At 48.3% G+C, this 22,258-nt stretch overlaps 1 protein-coding gene across 1 annotated transcript; it reads left to right on the forward strand.

Moving 5' to 3' along the window:
• Positions 1-16: 16 nt before the first annotated feature.
• Positions 17-21,380, forward strand: Naa60 (N-alpha-acetyltransferase 60, NatF catalytic subunit). Its single transcript, XM_041676098.1, has 7 exons — positions 17-168; positions 11,145-11,260; positions 14,032-14,161; positions 16,588-16,684; positions 17,380-17,614; positions 18,517-18,860; positions 20,057-21,380. The coding sequence occupies exons 2-6, from the start codon at positions 11,151-11,153 to the stop codon at positions 18,671-18,673; spliced, it is 729 nt and encodes a 242-aa protein (XP_041532032.1). The 5' UTR covers positions 17-168; positions 11,145-11,150; the 3' UTR covers positions 18,674-18,860; positions 20,057-21,380.
• The last annotated feature ends 878 nt before the right edge of the window (positions 21,381-22,258 follow it).

Consider the following 22,258-nt stretch of genomic DNA (forward strand, 5'->3'; position numbering starts at 1 on the left):
GGCGGAAGTGCCGCGGGGCCGCCTTCTCCGTCCCGGCTGCGGCCCCTGCCGGTTACATAACCCGTCGCGTGGGGTAGGGGGGCCCGCAGTTCTACGTCCGGCTTCCCGTCTCCCCCAGGATGTGCTGAGCCCCGCGACGCCGTCCGCTGCTGCCGGCTCCCGTCCGAGGTGAGGCAGCCGGGGCCTCGGCGGGTGCAAGTCGGGGCGGTGGGGAGGTCGCAGGCGCGACCCCGAGGACACTGGCCAGCCGTGGGAGGCCGGGTTTCCCGGAGAGCGCGCCCTTCTACAGACCCCTGCGCGGACGCGCTTCTTAGCGCCCAGTTTGTTTCCGTGGCGGCGGCGAGGGGCGCGGAGGGGGGCGTCGGGAGTTGATCTTTCCGGGGTCCTCAGTCAGTGATCTCAGGAATTGGAAGTGGAAAGGCGGCATCCTCTGGGTTTGCTGGAGGTGAGGGGTCTGGTCGCCTCGCTTCTCCGTGCAAACTTGTTGCACCGGTGGTAATTGCCGGCTTGCTTGCACTTGCGAAAGCCAAGGACCCTGCTTGGGGTCCCTCTGCGTCTTTTCATTCCAGCAGTGCTTTTAGCATTCCGGCAAACGGAAGCCTTCCACTTCTGTTTACTAGCCAAACTGACCCTCCATAATCGACTCTGAATTGGAAAAACCACTTGCCAAGTAGAAGAGGAGATCTGTGGCCGGTGCTGTTTGTCTTCTGGGGAAATTGGGGCGGGGCTGTGGAGGGGGTACTCCAGGGCTTTCCTGCGTCCCCAGCAAATGCCTTCCTGCCCCACTGTCAAAGCCCAAAGCTTGGGGATTGCAGGCTGCAGTAAACATAAACTTTGGCTGCTATATTGATCTGCTAACTCTGCCAAGTCCTTGAGCCATGTGCTTTTGGGTCATTCTTGTCACCCTTTGGGCTTAGGAGAAAAGAATAACAGCCTACTACCAAGGTGGACTGACTGTGGTGTCTAGAGTGATAATCAAGAGAGAAAGTTGCCAGTTAGAGAGGTTTTCTTTTGTCAAAGTACTGAAAACACAAAATCCCTGAATTAGTGCTTGTCTGACCCAGCAGGCAAAGTCACATTGCACCAGAGATCATTTATGCAAATACTTGAGTCCACATAGCCATGTGACATGGAGGAAAGTTTTATAAGTCCTGTGACTGCGTTACCAGGTGAAACGTTAGGAGGAGGGGGTCCAGAACCAAACAAGCAAACAAGTACACACAGATGCGTACCGGCCCAGCAGTGACGTGCTCAGTTAGTATGGGTAGGGTTAAACACTAGAGGGATCTGAAGGGTCATCTTAACAAAGTGGTAGCATAAGTCTTCCCACCTCCTCCTTTTAGAGTAGTTTGAATAGAACAGCAACAAGAATAATGTGCAGGACATAAGCCCCTTGAGAGTGGGGGATGCACAGCTGTGGTTTGCTAGAATTCCAACTCACAGACCTAGACAGCTCCATGTCAGACTTCCCTGGCTGAGTTTCTATGAAAATTGTTAAAATTTGTCACAAAATCAGGGCTGGTCTGGTGTCAGCGCACCAGCATCAACATAAACTAGACAATTTTGTTTGTTATGACTGTGTGTCCTATCTTTAACCTCTTTTAGTTGTACCTTGAAGAGACTTGGTCACTATGTGTGGAGAGTGTCTTTAGATTTGGCCTGTCTAAGTTGCTTCTGACAGGAATGGAAGATGCTTTCTGGATGTCAGATCTGAGGAATTAAAGATCGTCCTGAACCAAGAGCAGGAAGCAGAGGTTCTAGATGCCCAGGGAGATGCTGGTGATGAGAGACTCTGGGGCGCTCAGTGTACATCTTCGTGCAGCACGGTGTGGCAGCCTAAGAACTCGCCCAGGTGGATAGAGAGTCGACAGGTGGAGACAGGATTCTTGAGAACTTGAGTTCAGGCCCAGTTCAAACACGGACTTTGATTCAGGAAATGATTTTAAGAAACTTTGGTAACTTCAGGGCAGATTTCCTTGCCTGCACATCATTCTTAGCCTGGCCTCTGATGAAGGCTGGCTGGCAGGACAGTTAAGGATCTGTCTGAAGCCCAGATACTCACACTGCTTACTGGCCCATGTGTTTAAATAGCAAACACAAATACACCAAGTTTATTCTCTTCTCTGAGCACAAAGAGGGTTGCTCAGAATTTATGGGAAGGAGGAATTCCTGTAGAAGGTGGTTTGGGATCTAGAGTAATGTAGATCAGTGCTTTAAGTAGCTCTAGAGTACCTCAGTTCAGAGGTTGGCAGGAGCATATCAGTAACCCTCAGGTGGGGTCCAAGCTAAGACTGAAGACGGTGACAGCAAATGAAGTCAGAGTCCACCTGGCCAGCAGAGAAAGCACCCTCAGAATGACAGTGACATTCAGCCAGATGTGGTAACGCATGCCTGGATCCCAGTATTCGAGGGGCAGAAGCTGGTGGATCTCTGAGTTCAAGGCCAGCCTGGTCTTCATAGTGAGTTCCGGGGCAGTGAAGGCTACATAAAGAGACCTTATCTAGAGGGTTGGAGAGTTGGGGGGTGATGAGACTCAATTTAAGTGTTACAACAGAGATTTTCAAATTATTTTCAAAGCTACCTGTTTTGTCCAAAAATAAACTCTTAATACTGCCCTTTATTATTTATTTATTTAGGTTTTTCAAGACAGAGTTTCTCTGTGTAACAGCTCTGGCTGCCCTGAAACTTGCTCTGCAGACCCAGGCTGGCCTCAGATTCATAGACTTCTGCCTGCCTCTGTCCCCAGAGTGCTGGAATTAAAGGCGTGCACCACCACCGTTCGGCCTTGATACTGCCTTTTAAAGCCAGCATCCTAGGAATAGCATGGTATTTTGGGCATTGATGTTAGAAATAAATGTCAGAACACAGATTCAAAGTTCCAAGAAAGAGGAGGAGGTGGTTATGAGTAGAGACTAAGAACAGATCGTGGGGAAAGTGCTGGTTGCCTTTGTTTCCATAGGAGATGAAGATATTTTGCTGCTTTGACAGACTTTTTAGGACATGGGCACAGATTTCTAATCCCAGCATTCGGGAGATTTGAAGCCAGCCTGAGATAATAATGAGTTTTCAAGTAAGCATGAGCGCTATAGCAAGACCCTGGCACAAGCAAATAGACTGGTTTGGACTGGTTTGGAACGCTCCCAGTTGGCTTTCTTTGTTTGTTTTTGTGGGGTGGTTATTGTTACCAAAAGAAAAAAAAATGGAAGGATTGGAGCAAAAAGGCTCACAGATAAGAATGCTTTTCTTTCAGAGGACTTGAGTTTGATCCTTGACCTACATGGGCTGCTCACCACCACCTAAACTCCAGCTCCAGGAGATTTGTTGCCCTCTTCTGTCCTCCATGGGCCCTGAGCACCCATAGAGTGGTATATACACAATAATAAATACATCTTTTTAAATAAATGAAATGAAGTTGGTGTGATGGCTCATGCCTGTGGCCCCAGCTCTGATGGATGAAGACTTTGATCCTGGGGGTTAGGGGTTGGAGATGTGGCTCAGTAGTCACTAGTGCTTGCTGTTCTTGCAGAGGACCCTTTAGATTCCGATTTCAGGCACTCATTGGCAACTCACACAGTGTTCTGTAACTCCAGTTCACAAACATACGTGCCGGCAAAACACCCACATACATAAAATCAAGAGTGATGCCAACCTGTGCTAACTGGCACAGACTGCTAACAATGCTGTGACTCAAACGGGCACTTCCTTATTGTTCCTGACATGGGGTTGATTAGGGCACAAAGGCCTGGAAATGGGTGGGTGATTTTTTTCCCTTCAGTACTAAAAGGTGTTATTTTCTGGGAAGGGTTAATACCATAGGGTTCCTGTCATTCCTGTGGCATTCAGAAGTGCCATGGCGAGCTGCTCATGTCTGTCTCTGAGAGACCCTGCTGGAGCCACAGTTGTAACGTGTTGATCAGTGCTTCCCCCATTAGCTGCCGCTTTCCTGCCCTGACTTTCAGTTACTTGCCTTATCCTCTGGCCTCTGAAATGTGTAAAAATGCACTGCCTAGCCACTGAACAGAGTCTGGCGCACATTGATGCCAGCAGCTGCTCGCAGGCAAGCCCTCTCCTTATGGAAAACCGTCTCCTCCACAGGACCCGCAGGAAGCTAGTCACAGTTGGGGGCGGAGGGTGAGGTGAGCACAGGGTTTTTAATTTCTGCCTTCTGTTGTACTTTTTTCTTAAAAAATATTTTATCTGTGTGTGCGGGGCGGGTGGGGGGGGAGAGGGCATGTGCAGTGCCGACAGAGGTCAAAAGAGGACATCAGATTCCCTGAGACGGACTTGGGTAAGGGTGGTTGTGAGTGAGTGTGAGGATGCTGGGAACTGAAGACCGGTCAGTGCTCCTAACCACTGAGCCAGCATTCCAGCATTTCAGCCCCTGAACTTGTTTTCTTTTTTTTTTTTTTCTTTTGCAGTAGAAAGGATTGAACCCAGGGCCTTGTACACACTAGACAAATTCTTCACCAGTGAGCTGCAACCCACACATTTTCACATCCCTTTACTTCTAAAAATAGGAGAGTTTTTTAAAAGTCTTTTATGAATATTGTTACCTTAAAACTTGTGAAAGCTTTTAATTTTGGATTTTGTATGACCCTCTGTTCGCTGCTTACACAGGAGCCCTTTAAGATGTTCTTGCAAGGCTGCTCTGCAGTCCACCTCCAGGTGCCTGCTCGTGGCTTTGATCTGTGGCCAGCACGGACATCCCCAGCATCAGCGCACGGGCTTTAGAAGGCAGCTCTTCATCCGCAGCGCTTAGGAGGTCTTAGTTGCACTCATAATTTGAAGACGCTGGAAAGTTTCCTTGTCATTTAACAACCCGTGAGAGTTTCGTTGGTTTAGCTGGGTTTTTTGTTTGTTTGTTTGTTTGTTTTCTGAGACAGGGTTTCTCAGTAGCTGTGGAGCCTGTCCTGGAACTCGCTCAGTAGGCCAGGTTGGCCTCGAACTCACAGAGATTCACCTGCCTCTGCCTCCCAAGTGCTGGGATTAAAGGTGTGCGCCACCATGCCTGGTCTACAGAGATTATTTTAATCTAAAACGTGTTCAGAATTTTCACTGTATCCAAAAGTCTTTATTTTTGTTAACAAAATAACCCAAGCTCACTGCAGAAGGCTCAGCTAATATGAAAGTGAGTAGCGGAGAGCATAAGCATCCGCCGTAATTGTTGAGGAAATTCAGACAGGTGCATGGTGATCTTTTTAGTCGTCCTTTAAGACCTGCTGCTGCTTCTGCTTAATAGTAGAATGGGTACTCAGGGTATCTGGGGCCTGGGTTTGATTCTGCGTGCCAAAATAACAACGAGTTGACTTCATGATCAGGAGGGAATTTATACAGAACTTAACACTGTTATCTGTTTGTTTATCCTGGAGGAACATGAATGGAAACAACAGGAGAGAGAAAGCACTTTAAAAACAGTTCCCACTAAAGTAGAAAAAGACAAGATCTGAGTAAAGTGGGAGTATGGGGACCATGGGAGAGGGTTGAAGGGGAGGGGAGAGGCAGGGAAAGAGGCAGGGAAGGGATCAGAGAAAAATGTAGAGCTCAATAAAATCAATTAAAAAATAATTAATTAATAGGCCTGAACTAATAGGCCAACCAGTTTATAATTAATGTTATAGACCTCTGTGTATTTCTTTGGGACTGGATGGTTGCAGGACCAGGCAGGACAGAAACCTTCAGTCAACAGCTAACTAACAAAGGATGTTTGAAAATGACATATGCAACTTGTAACCCATGTGATTTGATGGTAACACCAATAGCAGAAGATGTCACACCCATTAATCACAGAACACGGAGAAATAAAGGAAGCTTCCTGCTGCTAGTTCTCATAGGGAAAAAAAAAACAACCCTTAGAGATGGAAAGATTGATAAGACAGGGGGCTAGCCTGCTGCAGGGAGGGTGCAGTGGAGAGGTGCTGAAACCAAATTCTCCTGTCCCCTTGCTTTCTCCCTTAAACTGAGTAGCCAGCTTTCCACCACCACCCCACCCCACCCCCCCGTGTCCCCTACCAGCAGGAGGGGTTCTTGTAGCTGCTGTCTCTACAGCAGCAGAAGAGCTCTTAGGGGGGATGAACCCTACAGGAAGTCCAGCCTGATGTTAGTCAAGTATACCAAGCAGCTGTTTTCTTGTCTGTTCCAGACAGGGTCTTGTGTGGCCCAGGCTGATCTCAAACTTTCTCTGCATCTGAGGATGATCTTAAACTTCCCAGTCTCTAGCCCAAGTGCTGGGTTCTTTCATTTGTTTGTTTTTGAAACAGAGTATTGAAATGTAGCCCAGACTGCCCTAGAACCCTTTATAGAGTTCCGGTTGGTCTTGAACCTACCAACCTTCTGCCTCAGCCCCCTGAACGCTGGGGATTATAGGTGTGTGCCACCACTCTCAGTAATATTTTATTAGCTTTTTATTCCCACATTCTGAAATCTAGTATTATCTCCAGGTGGATGTTTTCAAAACCCTTTCTCTGAATTGAATTAGGAATTTCCTTCTGAGAGCACTCACACCCTTTGGCAGTTCCTACCCTGACCTCAGCAGTGTTCTTCCGTGGGCTCCGTCTAAACAAGCCTCGTCCTGTGCGTGCTATGCAGTGACATACACCTGACAGACAGAAAACAATCATCCGCGCTTATTTTTCAGTACCAAGAATAGGAGATGCCCTTTTAGAGTTGTTGACAGCTCGGCACAAACAAGGGTCATCTAGGAAGAACCTCAATTGAGAAACTGCCTCCATCAGATTGTCTGCAGGACCTTTGTTGAGAACGATTGGTGTTGGAGGGCCCAGCTCACTGGGGGTGGTGCCACACAGGGGTAGGTGGTGCCACACAGGGGTAGGTGGTGCCACACAGGGGTAGGTGGTCTTAGTTGCACAAGAAAATAGTCTGAGCACACCGTGAAAGGCCAATAAGCAGCGTCCGTCCAGTCTCTGTTTCAGTTCCCACTTCCAGGTTCCTGGCTTGTGTTCCTGCCTTGACCTACCTCAGTCACAGCCTGTCTTCAGAATGTGTCAGCTAAATAAGCCTTTTCCTTTCCAGATTGCTTTTGGTCAGAATGGTTGATCATAGCAATAGAAAGCAAACTGAGATAGACTTGCCCAAAGCTTTTGAGTGATCGGCCATAGGGTTTGGTCTCTGTGCCATATCTTTTGGCCTCAGTCTTGCGTGCTCTTTTCTACCTGGGTCCCTGTTTTTTCTACTCATCCAGCCTGATGTTGAACATGAAAGAGCTGCCAAGTAGTCAAACAGACACTACTTAGACCTCTTCTACTGGAACCCGGTGTGTCTTTGTGTACTCCTGGGGAGGATGCTGGAGAAGAGCTTCTGCTGGTTTTCCTGTGGTCTCTGTGGTTGGAGAAGGAAGTGGTGCCCTTCCCAGATCAGTTGGGAGCACTGCTCACATTGACTAATGCACTTTTGTCATGGGATTCCTCTAGCAAGTTATAGTTTAGTGTATAGTAAATGGGACCCGAGTGTGCCATCCTCCTCTGTGTGGCCAACAATTTCTGAACTCTGCTTATCGCTGTGACTATAGTCTCCTGAGCAAAGCCTAATTTTGTCATACAAATCTAGTAAATTAATGATTAGGGATATTTTTAGTTTGAAATGCAGAGGTTAAAGATTGGGTCTGGACTCTGAACCTCACCATCTCATGCTGTCTTTACATGAGATATAATCAACATGTGGCCAAATATGTACTTAGTAAACTAGATCTAGGTGGATTGGGAGTCAGAGGCGGCTTGGTACTGTTTGGTGTTTTGAGCTAGGGTCTGGCTCTGTATTACATGCTGGTCTCAAACTCACTCTTATCCTGCCTGGACCTCCTGAGTCCTGGGGCTACAGTGTGCACGATCCTATCTGGCTTCCATATGTGTGTCGTGGTGTTTTTGAAATGGTCTCATGTATTCCACACTGATCTCAAACTCACCCTGTAGCCAAGAATGATGCTGAGCACCTGAGTCTCCTGTCTTCCTCACCCAAGTGCCGTGACTAGCGTTAGTGTGCATTACCAGGCCCCGTTCACGGAGTGCTGAAGATTGAGCCCAAGGCCTTGTACTTGATAGGCAAGCACTCTCCTGAGCCAGACTCTCAGCCGCATTCTGTCTGGTTTTGATGACCCTTAAGCACCTCTTCAGTCTCTCCTCCATGACCATTACTTGATTGCTAGTACCGTCCTAGAATCCAGTCCTAGAATCTCCAGGTGGAATCCTGTATCGTTATTTTGTGTTTGAAGTGATGTATCTCAAATCATATGTGCTGTTCAATATATATGATATGGTCTTCCTTCAGAGCATGAAGACTTGGGTTTTAAGAGGGATGTTGTTTGGAAATAGAGAGGTGGGTGTTTGTTTCTTGTCACTCTAAAAATTATTCAGTTTCCTACTCTGCGGTTTTGGAAGGTGCATAGGCAGCTATGGAGATGGCTCCTCACCCACAGGCAGCTGCTCATTTGAACAGATGAGCTGTGAACAGTGTTTGCTTCTTCCCCCCTTTTAGGCCCTGAGCCCATATTGCTGATGTACTAGACAGTGTCCTGTATCTATCAGTAGTGTGTGTTTCCTTTTTTTCTCCTTCTTTCCTAAAAGAGGGAGCTTAAATTTCATTTTTGTTGGCTTTTCAAATCAGTGACCCTTGTGTCTGTGGATTCTCACAGGGCCCTTTGGGCCTGTGGTTCCTGCCTTGCATGTGGGGAGCTTTTAGTAACCTTGTCTCATGCTTTGCTTGAGGAAAGGCTGTGACAGTGGCTGCCTCTGAACGAAGAGATGAGAGTCTGAGAAGCGCTGGACCGAGCAAGGAACAGCACAGATAATGAGAGGGGTCCTGAGGAAAGGAGGCCAGACAGCACTCTTACGAGCAAGGGAGAAATGGGGCGCAGTGAGCAGGAAGGGGTGTCGGAGGAAAGCAGGGGCAGCAGGTGTGTGGAGGAAAGCAGGGGGCAGCAGGTGTGTGGAGGAAAGCGGGGGCAGCAGGTGTGTGGAGGAAAGCAGGGGGCAGCAGGTGTGTGGAGGAAAGCAGGGGGCAGCAGGTGTGTGGAGGAAAGCAGGGGGCAGCAGGTGTGTGGAGGAAAGCAGGAGGCAGCAGGTGTGTGGAGGAAAGCAGGGGGCAGCAGGTGTGTGGAGGAAAGCGGGGGCAGCAGGTGTGTGGAGGAAAGCAGGGGGCGACAGGTGTGTGGAGGAAAGCGGGGGGGGGGAGGCAGCAGGTGTGTGGAGGAAAGCAGGAGGCAGCAGGTGTGTGGAGGAAAGCGGGGGGGGGGGAGGCAGCAGGTGTGTGGAGGAAAGCAGGGGGCAGCAGGTGTGTGGAGGAAAGCGGGGGGCAGCAGGTGTGTGGAGGAAAGCGGGGGGCAGCAGGTGTATGGAGGAAAGCGGGGGCAGCAGGTGTGTGGAGGAGGCCTTGCAGCAGGTGTTCATAAATTGATGGTAATATTGAAGGTGAGGGAGGTGGCACACACATTGTGTTTGTAGCCTGCCGGAGAGGAGTCTCTGTGAAGGCTACTGTTGACAAATGTCAGAGGAGCCATGCCTGGCCTGGAGAGAAAGGTGTGCGACTGATCTTGTAGAAGTTCCCAGCTTGTGTCATAGTTGCCACGACTCTGAGAAGATTTTGGAATCTTCCTGAAGGCATGGCTGAGAAATTGAAGCATACAGCTGCCCTGAGGCCCAAGGCACCACCACACTTCAAAACAAACAACCCCCCACCCCAAAATAATCAATCATTTGAAGTAGAAATCAGGATGCCTTCTTGCTCCAGAATATCTCAGCCTGTGTCTCCAGGAGACACCTTGTCCTGTGAGACCTCCACCTCATCAGAAAACTAAGAGCCGTTTCATAATACCTTCCATCTACCAACCAGCCTGTGTTTAAGGTTCACTGAAATGTTTTGATTTTCTTTTTCATGGTACAGGTTTAGATATTACATTTGATTCTCCATCTTCTTTTCTCTTTTCATTATTTTTCATTTTTCTTTTATTTACTTTTGTGTCTTTGATATGATTGACCTTGTGAAGAGACCAGATGTGAAAGGTAACACATCTGTTTGTTGGATATCTCTTCCCTTATTGATGTATGTACAGCACCCCCTGCAACCAGGAAGTTGGGTCTGAAGGCTGTAGTTAGGTCTAGGCAGTGACTTCCCAAACCCGCAAAGGCTTGGCTGGAATCCTACTGGTCATAGCTGCAGGCACAGGGCTCTGGAGAGATTGGCCTGTAGGCTTCGGGTCTCTCCCTGTTTGCACACACTGAGTTCTGGGTCTCAGTTCCTCCAGTCTGTGCCTTGCACCTGCCCCTCAGCAGCCCTTACCTGTTGACCTCACTTTTTGAGTTTTGCTGGACTTGGAGCTTTCCTCTTGAGATTCTACATGGTGATCCTGATCTGTTAGCATTTCTACTTTCATCTGGTTGTTCTGGAAAGTTCTCCTCAGCCATGGGAGATTAACGACACAGTCCCTCCCAAAAAGATAGGATAATTAATTCCTTTGAAATACTTGCTTCCAACTTAAAGAAACAGGCTGTTTTCCCTTTTGGTAGAGTTCAGTACTTGATTTCCTCGGCCCAGGCTACAGAATGAGTTCCAGACATGCATGAACAACCTAGGGAGACCTTACCTCAAACTAAGACAGGGCTGGCAGCATAGCCGTGGGTGTGATCCTCAGCCTCCCGCACTACCCCATAGTCATTAGCATCAAAGTTTCTCTTACTAGTCATGGAGGAGAAGCAGTATGTAACCTCCCCTCTGGTGGTGAAACCAGTGCTATTTGACCTGAATAGCTGATTATTCTCTAGGTTCTACCTACCAACTGCTGACAGAGTTTGCTGAGCTCATGTCTTCTCTGACACTGGGCCAGAGTCAGACTTGTTAGGGTCATTTGCCTCCTCCAAGTGAAGGAGCAGCAGTTAGGAGATAAAAGACCAGCCATGCAGGAGCTGTGGTCACTCTGGGGGAAAGCTGAAGGGTGGGGTGCAGCTCAAGCAGAGAGGGGAGAGGCATAGACGAGAGGCAGTCGGCTGCTCTTCGTGTGCAGAGTGCAGGCAACCACTAGAACATTCTTTCCATCACGGGAAGCTCTTAGCAGTTCCCCCCTCACCCACCTTCTGGGTTAGTTTAGAGAAAGAACAGGTAAGCAAGCCTTCAGGTGATGCTGTCTGCTCTTCCCACAGGTGTGAATGACAGAGGTGGTGCCTTCCAGTGCCCTCAGCGAGGTCAGCCTGCGTCTCCTCTGCCACGATGACATAGACACTGTGAAGCACCTGTGTGGCGACTGGTTCCCCATTGAGTGAGTGTTGGACATTGTATCCCCAGTGGCTGGGATACTCTGAGACTGGAAGAGGCAACAACGGGTCTGGCGGGACCATACTGGTCCGTAGTTGCTGTTTAAAGTTAGCAAACTAGGCAGTGAGCCTCGAGCCTCCATATTGGTCCACTGCTCACCTTCCTTAAAAGGCCCTGCTGAGAAATGTTACTTACAAAGATTCCCAGTGCTGCATGCAATCAGGAAATTTAGGACCAACCTCAGTATAAAAAACTGATTAGATTCATCAGGATATGTATATCTAAATGCAGTGTTGATGATATTGTGGCATATGCCTGGAGTACTAGAACTCAGGAAATGGAAGCAGAAAAGGGTCGGGTTCAAGGCCAGCCTGAGCTACATAGTAGGTTTTAAGCCAGAGTGGACTATATGGGAAAGACCCTGTCTTTAAAAAGGGTCATTAATCATCCAGGAACAAATCTGTTAAAGTAATGTATTTACTGACACAATTCCTTCCCTCCCTTCCTCTTTCTTTTACCAAATATTAAGTGAAAGCAGACTCAAGAACAGATGCATTATCATATTCCACTTTCACTTAGAAGCCTGCCTAGATAAAAACCTCGGTATACTGTAGAGGAAGGCAGAGGATCCTGCCCTTCGTGAGAATCATGGCCAGCACTTTAGTAAGACATGTTAGCAGGAGATGACAGTAACACATTTGACCTGAGTGAAGCATGGACTGCCCTAGAGACTATTGAACAGAGTGTTATCTACTCCTAATGGGTTGAAGCTGGAGAACACAGTGAGGCCCATTTACTTAGATTCCGCTTGGACTCTCTGTAGCACTCCCTCTCTCTGGGTATAGAGAGGACCCTTCTGGAATGAGGATGTCTTAGTTTTATCAATTGTTGTCACCAAATCTCTGACAGAAACAACTTAAGGATGACAAAGGTTTATTTTCTACACTGTTTTAGAAGTTTCAGGCCATTGTGACAGGTGGGGGAGGGGGGACAGCTCACATTACAGTGGACAGGAAGTAAAGGAGAGTAGTGGCAGAGAAAGCTACAAGCAAGCTATTGCCCCTAAGGGCATGAAGCCCTCAGTGACCTTCTTTCTCCAAGCCGCTCCACCTACCACGGTTCTGCAGTTGTTCCCAGTGCAGACTTGGAGTCTGTTGGTGCCTTCGCAGACACGCTCAGAAATGTGCTGTCCTCATCTCATGGGCCCTCTCAGTCTAATCAGGGTTCTAGTGCTATTAGATCTACTGTCAGACAAATAGGACAAAAAGTTTCTTCATGGCCACCGCCTACAGAGAAAATCAGATTGACTTTGTAGGAAAGGGGCTCTTCTGGCTTCTGTGATTCATCCTGGAGTGGAAGAATTCTAGGTGCCATGGCTGACCTTAGGGGAGAGAATGAGAAGGAAGAGGCAGGAGGCCTGAGAGGTTCGCTTCTGGACTTTCGTTGTGGGGATCATTTACCGAGACCACAGAGTGTACTGAATTAAATACTTCCAGCGTTTTGAGGTGGAGTGGATTATTAGTACCTTGGGTTCCTGTGTTTTTACTTGCCTTGTTTCTAGATTATTGTATGATACGGAAAAACAGTTTTTTTAGCGAGAAAAACAGACACAGACCTTGAAACCTGAAAGCTAAGCAGGGTCCTGAGTTGTTGGTATTTCATGACTCCTCGACTCATTCATACTTGTTACTCCATCCCAGCAGGAAAATAGGGGGAACCCCCTCCCCATGCATCTCTGTTGAAATATAAATTGCCAGCTTCTTAGGAATGTGGGCTAACAGTGCTTTATGAGATAAAACAAACTATCCTTCCAGTTAGTAATCCTACTACTGAAAGAATACTAGGAAATAAGAGTGTCAGTTAAGTGTAGCAATGAATGAGGCCCTGCTGAGGACTGTCTGGAATTAGATAGATCCACACTGAGTTGTAACCTATACACCCCTTAAGGACCTTACTGTCAGCCTCTCCTGTCCCTTAGCCATGTGTCATGACCACGCCCGTGTTAGAAAGGTGTTGTAAACTATTGCACATACCCATGAACTTTAGAAAGGTATTGTAAACTATTATACATACCCATGAACTTTAGAAAGGTATTGTAAACTATTGTACATACCCATGAACTTTAGAAAGGTATTGTAAACTATTGTACATACCCATGAACTTTGGCTCTTCCTTGAGTCCCCTTTCCTGATCTTCAGTGCTGAAGTCTCACAGAGGATCGTTTGCATGGTCAGTTCTCTCCTTCCACCGTGTGGGTCCTAGGTATTGAACTCAAGTTTCAAGGCTTGACTGCAAGCACCCACACCTGCTGAGCCATTTCACCAGCCCTCACAGAATTTTTTTTATGTATACAGTGTTCTGCATGCCTGTATACCAGAAGAGGGCGCCAGATCTCATTATAGGTACCTGGGAGGCACCATGTAGTTGCTGGGAATTGAACTCATGACCTCTGGAAGAATAGCTAGTGCTCTTAACCTCTGAGCCATCTCTCCAGCCCCATGGAATTCTTCATAGACCACTCAGGTCACTGAGGGCCCTAAGGTCTCAGCTCACACTGAGGCTGCCTTGTGCTGTCCCTCCAGGAACTGTCTGTGGAGACAGTTTGATTGGAGGGTTCCTCTCTTTTACATTAAAAATAAAATTTTTTTTACATCAAAAATTCCCCTTTGGATAGGTGGTTACTTTGAGAAGACAGCTATGAGGCTCCTAGAGACTAAGTGATAGGCAGGGCAGCATAGGGTCTGGTGACTCACTGGAGTGTGCTCTCTCCCTCAGGTACCCAGACTCATGGTATCGTGATATCACATCCAACAAGAAGTTCTTCTCTCTTGCTGCAACCTACAGAGGTGCCATCGTGGGAATGATAGTAGCTGAAATAAAGAATAGGACCAAAATACATAAAGAGGTATGTCTATGCCGCAGTGACTTGGCCTTTGTGGCCACTGGAGAGGGATGCTGCAGTGGAGTCGTTGCCCACTCCGGCCTGTGTCTCAGCAGCTTGTGAGCTGAGGAGTCAGAGCAGCAAACGGCACTCGCCCAGTGGGTTATTTATATGGAGGTGAATACACGGACTTTTTCCTAAAGATTTACGTATTATTTAATTATGTGTATGCTTGTGTGACTATATAGGAGTATTTACTTGTAAAGAACAAAGAAGATCCCCCTAGAGTTAGAATCATAGGTGGTTGTGAGCTGCCCACTATTAAACTCGGGTCCTCTGCAAGGGCAGTACATGTTTTTAACTGCTGAGCTACTTCTCCAGCCCTAGTGGAATAATATGAATAATGAATAGAACCTACTAGTGGGCTTAATAAAGATGGCCATTTTCAAACAGAAACAAGCAGAAATGATAGGTTGGGAATCTGCCCTGTTGCTGTGTGCCATGAAAATGCCTGGGATTTGTGCTGCTGGAATGTCACAGAAGCATCAATGGTACTGTAATTTGTGGAGGGAGATTAGCAAAAATGTTATTTCTCTTTATCCAATTTCATAGACCACTCACAAACTTAGCTCCCCAGAACCCTCAAGAATTTGGATGACTGCTTTCAGGGCAGAGTGTAAGACCACAGCTATAAACCATGTTCTTTGTGGCTGAATTCTGTTAGGAGTCCCCTGGTCATGGCAATCGAACAGTATTGTTTACTTAAGGAAAGGGAATCCCATCAACCAGCAAATGATTAGATTTGGCTCGAGGTTATTACTTCTTGTTTCCTTTTCTCCTTCCTGCCTGCCTCCCATTTGTTGGTTTGTTCATTTGTTCTTTGTTTATTAATTTAGGGACGGATTTCATTGTGTACTAGCTAGCCTGAAACTCAGACCTACCTGCCTCTGCCTCTCAAGTGCTAGAGTCCAAGGTGTGTACCCCACACCCAGCTTGCTTGAGATTATTCCTTTAAAAATTCAGGAAATGAGATTGGAGCTGCAGCTCAGTGGTAGAGTGCTTGCCTCATCCAGTCGTAGTGGAAGAGGAAGAAACATTTCTTCTAGGAACCCAGACCACTAAAGGTTACCCCATTTTATAAGTAATTCTATCTTGGTACATTGTTTTGTCTAGCCCAGCTTCCTCCTGAGCCACTTCCTCACATTGCTCACTGCTAAGATAGGGAGAAAGCAAGGGCCAGTCCCCCTTGGATCTGCTGTCTTGTTTCACTTGCCCACTCCTGTTTCCTCGTGATCCCTCCTTGGGGCTTTTTCTTAGTGATTGTCCACTTCCACCATGCACACTGCCCGAGGCTCTCTTGACTGGCATGCTTACCCTTTCCACACATATTTGGGGGCCCTTCTTTTGGCTAGCTAGGGCTTCTGTTAACTAGAGCAGTGAGTTTATCCTCTCCCCCAGTTTGCTATGTCCAGGTTCACTGTAGTGTGGAGTGCTGGGCAGGGCCAGGGAGCAGGGCCTGGCCCAGCACATGCATAGCACATGGAGCTACTTGGTGAATGGGAAGCAGAAAAGCCAAGTCATCTGGTGTCCTTTCTGGGAAGAGAAGACCATACAAATGGCAGTGTTCCTTTTTATTAAGTGCTTGGAATAACATGAGAATCTATCTCATGGTCAGAGTCATGACTCAGGAAGCGATTGTGTCCTTAGCGTCCTCTATCACAGCACAGAGTGCCACTCGCCCGGCATGGGCAGCAGAGCAGGGTGCGTAGCTGTCTTAACCTGCTCTTCATGGTCACCAGGGACAGCATGTTTCTCTTTACAAACCTTTAAAACAGCACTTGGACCTTGGACTGGTGATATGGTTGAGCAATAAAAACCTGGCAGGCTGAGTCCCCAGCACCCACGTGGAGGGAGAGAACCAGCTCCCCCAGTTGTCCTCTGACCTCCACACGCGATGCTGCACATGCATGCTCACCCGACCCAACTTTTCACTTGCCCACTATCGCACATCATGGCGACTTTGTCACTACTTGTTGACAACCTGTATGTGACCACTCTGGACAGTTAGACTCTTTTGTTCTTTTGTGATAGGATCAGACGTATGACCTTGTGTGTGCCAGACACACACTCTACTGTTGAGCTACATCCCCCTCCCCAGGCTGTCTTGCTGTAATGCTCCTAGTTCTGATGAAAAGTCCCAACCTAGTCCACCATCCCAAACAAAGCTCCTGGGGGTGCCTTCTCACTGTGGCAGCATCCGCCAACAGGGCCTACACCCTCTTGTCTCTGTGGGTCAGCGGGGTGTACTTTGTCTTCTGTGTTCTGCCCCTTCCCACCTTGTAACTGCACATGCCAGGATATGAAGAGTGGACACAGAACCAGGTAGGTTCTGTTTTGAGCTTGTATATGCCGTCATGTTGCCCTGACTTTATCTCTGACTTCCCCTTTAGGATGGAGATATTCTAGCCTCCAGCTTCTCTGTGGATACACAAGTTGCATACATTCTAAGTCTGGGAGTGGTGAAAGAATTCAGAAAGCACGGCATAGGTAAGAGGCAGAAAGTTCATGGTTTGAACCACTGCTGCCCCCCAAGCAGTTATTACCCCGTACCCCTGTCAGTTACTTCTGAGATCTTCAGCTCACAGAGGACCCTCAGTCTCTTCCTTGTACAAACTTGGGGACAGATAATGTCCTCCCAGTGCATCTCCCCACCCCACTGGCCTTCATTGTTTTCCATCCCTCCCAGATCTGTCATGAACAGATCAGCACCAACTCCTAGGACAGCCTCAGGAGGGCACAGACCTCCCTTCCCTCGCCTATGTTGCCAGACATGGTCATGTGTACTGGCGAGATGTTCTGTTCTGAGTAAGAACTATAAACAAACAGAGAAACCGCACTTTCCAGACACTGTGTTACCAGAGTCTCGCCCTACTCCACCACACAGCAGTGAGTAGAAGTCCTTTGTTCTACCCAGACCTGTCTTTCTCACCCTCTGGGTTCTGGTTTATACTTTTTGTTGTCTGAAAGGTTGGTAAGTGTTCTCTGTGGACCCAGAACTCCTCCAGGATACATCTTTGGTCCACAGTGATAAGCAGCTCATGGGAGGGGCTCGACAGTGGGAAGTGACCAGAGGCTGGTTTCAGATCTGGCAACATAACCCTCTAGACTCCTGCAGACGCCATGGCTTCATCTATGTCCTCTTAACTGCCCTGCTGTGGGAAACCTTCCTCTCCTTTCCCCAGGTTCCCTGTTACTAGAAAGTTTAAAGGATCATATTTCAACCACTGCCCAGGACCACTGCAAAGCCATCTACCTGCATGTGCTCACCACCAACAACACAGCAATAAACTTCTATGAAAACAGAGACTTTAAGCAGCATCACTATCTGCCCTACTACTACTCCATTCGAGGGGTCCTCAAAGATGGCTTCACCTATGTCCTCTACATCAATGGCGGCCACCCTCCCTGGACCATCTTATATCCTTTACTGCTGGAAAGGAACAGGAGAAGGCTTTGTTGCCGTTTCCTGGCTAGAGGGCTGGAAGAACCAGAGAGTCACTGAAACTGTGGCCACCTGGATGACAGTCACTGGCTTAGCTCACAGCCTTGTTCCTTGAGTAGCTCAGGGTATGCACAGGTCTAATGCACCTGATTGGCTGCATACGTTAGGAAAACTGGCACTCCCTGGCAACTTCAGCCCAGCAAGAAGATTGGGTTTTAACTCTACTCCACTCAAGAAATATGGAAAGTGTCCTCTTGTGGGGGTCATCAGTAAATGAGCAGATACAAGCCCCACCATATGCAGCCTGTGATGGTGAGAAGAAAGTGAACAATGGCAGAACACATGGGTTCAGACCTTTCTCGTGGAGCTGCATGATCCAAGGTGCATTCACCCACCTCCAATTCTCTCCTCTAATGGTGTCCTTATTAGGTGGAAAGGAAACGAAATGTCCCAGCACCTTGGGGTAGTAATAACCCAGAATACACTACATGTACCTGTGAGTGTTTTGAAGAAGTGATTCATTTTAGAGGAAAGTAAAACAGGAAAGAAGTGACCCCAAGCTCCGTAGGGCCTAGCTCATGTGAAGTCGGGCATGTATGGTCATCCAGGGGTTGGCACTGCTGATACATCTCCTTGTTGGGGTGGGCTCTGTCCCTCTGGAGAACTAGGAACACTTGTCTTGTAGATCCTGCCCTGGTCTTTGTGATGATTGCCCTATATGCTCTACTGTACATTATTTCCCAAATTGATGGTCCACTTAATGAGCCTTTCTGGTATTTTTGAACAATGCTGTCATTGATCCATCTCCAAGCAGGCTGCATGTGGGCAGGCAAGGCAGATGATGGGGCATATCAGTACCTTCCTTGACAGAACCCACAGACTACATCCAGCACCTGGGCTCAACACTAGCCAACCTGAGTCCCTGCTCCATCCCACACAGGATCTACCGCCAGGCCCACAGCCTGCTCTGCAGCTTTCTGCCATGGTCCAGCATCTCCACCAAAGGTGGCATCGAATACAGCCGTACCATGTGATGCCATTGGGGCAGCCTCCCCCAGGCCTCTGTCCTCAGCACTTTGTGGAGCCTATTTTCCTGTCTGTCTGACTTCTGCTGTCTTTTGCAAGGAGCTGGTAGCCACCTGCCGGCCCATCAGCCTGCCCCAGGTGCAGGCCCGGTGCTATGCTGGCTCAGGAGCAGAGTGGATGCCTGGTCTTCAACAGGTAGGCACAGATGGCAGGACCTGGGTAGTCTAGTGCTTACAGAGACAAGAAGTCTCTAGGCAGATACTGTAAGCAGTTCACTGAGGGTCCAGAAGTGGTTTGAAGAACAAGGGGCCAAAGACCTCAAACCACTCGAATTTCTTTTTACTCCCTGGACTTTGTCCATTTGCATGCACATGGGCACATTTGTGGAGCAGAGCTCAGCACGGGTCCTCTTCCTCAGTTACTGTCCGCCTTACTTTTGAGACAGGGTTTCTCGTTGTGGAGCATCGAGCTCAACATGGTCATCTTCCTCAATTATTCTCTACCTTACTTTTGAGATAGGGTTTCTCATGGAACTTGTAGCTCACTGATTTACCTGCACTGGCTAGCTAGTGAGCCTCAGAGATCCTCCTGTCTCTGTCTCTCAGCTGCCTACCCAGACTTTTGTGTGGGGGCTAGAGCTCAAACTCAGGTCCTTACATTTTATACAACTCTTGCTTTGTTTTTATTTTATTTATCTCTTAAGAATTTAAGGGCATTGGATTCTTGGAACTGGGGTTATAGGCAGTTGTGCCATGCAGATCCTGGTCCTTGTACCCTGGTCCTTGGAAAGAACAAATGCTCTTAAGCACTGAGCCATCTCCCCAGGACCGGAACAGATTTTTCTTTCTTTTTTTGTTAAAATGGATTCTCATGATTCAAACATTGGGAAGGTACAGAAAGACCAAGCAGCTCCTACTGGACATTTCGCATTCCCTTACGAGATGCACCCAATGATGTCGACCCATGTCTGCTCCTCAGGATTTTACCCAGACTTCCACTCTTACCACCAGGACTGTCACCAGTGCGTCTGTGTGTGGCATTGTCCAACACCCTGCATGAGCTTCCTCTGCTGACAAATTGTACATGATATTCAGCCTGAATACAACCATTTGGGTTGCCGAGAATTGGTCTCCCAAGCCAACAGAACAGAATTGCAGAAGTGGGAGAGGTTTGGGTACTGCAGAGCCCACTCCATTGATAACACACCCAAGTGTGAGCGTGGCAGTGCTTGTATTTGTGTAGCGTTCCGAGGAGCTTGCTGGCCACTGGTAGACTGTGGGCTGGAGAAAGGCTCATGCTTTGGTATACCTGACTCATCTAAAGCCCATAGGCCAGGTAACGTAGGTGAACATCCTGCAGTGTCTTCATGTGCCCTGCTCTCTTCCCTGCAGGCTCTCCTTCCTGCTTCTGGAAACTTCTCCTTCCTCCAGGAGTCTCTGTCCTGCCTCCATGCACTGGCACCATCCCAATGGCCTGGCAGGTGTTGGCTACATTCACTGGAAAAGGGCTTGCCAGGCCTCTTCTGCCTCCTCCATCTTCCCTTCAAAATGGATTGAACTTCGCTGTGAAGAGAATGTGGACACCTTTGACCCTGAAGACACAGGAAGCTTAGAATAAAGAGGCACAGGAAAGAGAGTACCAGGTCTTTGTATAGGAATCCCTAAAGAAGCTTAAACGGTGGAAGCAGTTGTCCATGAAAGGCTGGAGGCTGGGGAGAATGAGTAGGGCTAGCCCTTCAAGAGAACTTAAAGCTTCAAGACTCAGCCCTCACCATAGACAGTTAGATGGACAGTCCCCTGTTCCTCAGGCCTCCCACTACCCACTTCCTATTGTCCAGAAGGATCATCCTGCCTGGGGAATCCTGGCTTGCTCTCCATATAGCTGACCTACACTAGGAGCCGAGACAAGGACAGGTAGTTAGCTGTTGGCTTCTGGGTTCCTTCCTTGCTCATCCTTCTAGAAGCTGAAGCTTCAAGGTCTGGCCAAGTGCAGAGAAAAGGAGGCTGAGCTCTGCATTGGGCATCTCTGCTACTGTGGACCATGGGACTTGGCCTTGGGCACAGAGGGCAGTCGGTGCCTGTGGACCTTAGGCCTCCGAGGCAGAGGCTCTCCTCAGTACCATGGATTGTACTTGCAGCATCCCTTCCCTTGCGCCCCCAAATGTTTGTTGCCAGAGCCCTGCCCAGTATTGCTGCAGTGTCACTGGGGCCCTTGTAGGGCGTCCTCACAGCCCCTCACTGCCAGACTGATTAGGAGCAGCTCTATTGACAGGCCCCATTACTGAGTGCTTCCCTCTCAGCATCTCCTGGCTCGGGGCTCTCAACCCTAGAGCCAGCCCAAGGCTGCTTGGCCTCAGAAAGGAAGGATCTTCACAAAGCAGGAAGGCCAAGGCAGGAAAAGCATTCCCTTCCTCAACAGAACTGGCCAGCAGGTGGCTGGTGTCCTGACTGATCTTGGTTGTGTACTGAGGCTGAGCCCATGTCCCTTCCCTTTTCAGTCAGTGGTGATCATGTGATTTTCATTTCTGCCCTGTGTGGTCAAGGAAGAACCTTCCAGAAGGTTCTGACTTGGACATTCTTAAATCCAATTCAAAGGCCTCTACCTGTCTTTCCCTCCCTTCTGTTTCCTAATTACTGCAGTGTCCAGCCCAGTGTTGAACAAATCATAGTGTGTAGTGGTCTCATTACAAACAAATAAATCATTTCACTAGTCTCATCCTGTCTCTAATAGCTGGCTCTCCACATTTTGTGCTCTGCCTGTGAAGGCTGGGGAGCTTGCTTGCCACTGTCTTCCTGGTGGCCCAGTCATGCAGGCAGCTGTCCTGCAGAGGAGTGTAAACTTGATGAAGGCTGTTTCTTAACGATCCTTAGTAGCTGTCTGTCAATTCATACCAGCAGTGTGGCTCTTAACTTTGAGCTAGGACCTGGTTCAAGTAGGAAACTGTATAATTAATTCCCTTCTCCAACCTGTCCGTCCCCCATCTCCATCGTAGCTTAGAGAAGGCTCCAAAGGTAATACAGGTCAGTGGAGGCCTTGGCTCTATTCCCATCCAGAATGAGTATGTCTCTGGTGGATGTTGAATGCTGTCTGGAAACAGTTTATGTGGAGGATAGTGCTGGCATTATTGGGAGGCTACAAAACATCCTCCAGGGTACAGAATGGGCCTGCAACAAAAATTTGATCCAGTCCCAAATGTTACTACCCAAGGCCATTAACACCCATGTACCTGAAGTCTAGTCCATCCAGAAGAAGGCCTGTCCCATGGCCATCCTGACAAGTTTCTATGGGGCCATAAATTCATCTAAACCCCTGGTGGGATCAGTGTGGGGTCCAGGCCAACATGCCTGCCTTGGTTGGTCCCCTCCTGGTTCCCTCTTTAAACCAAACCCACATTTCATCCCTTTGTCCCTGGAATGCCATGCCATGCCCTGTGTTCAGGCCCAATGAGACTTTGCCTGCTTTCTAGAGCTACCATGTTCAGCAGCCCCTCACCTACAGAGCCTCCCCAGACAGGCTCATGACTCCATTACCCCAGGAAAAGCTCCCTTGAAGGATGCAGGGCAGGTTTGACTGGATTGACTTGATGACAGACA

Source organism: Microtus oregoni, unplaced genomic scaffold, assembly GCF_018167655.1.
Source record: "Microtus oregoni isolate MIOR12 unplaced genomic scaffold, Mior012 000027F_ref0000203, whole genome shotgun sequence".
NCBI classification, from domain to species: Eukaryota; Metazoa; Chordata; class Mammalia; order Rodentia; family Cricetidae; genus Microtus; species Microtus oregoni.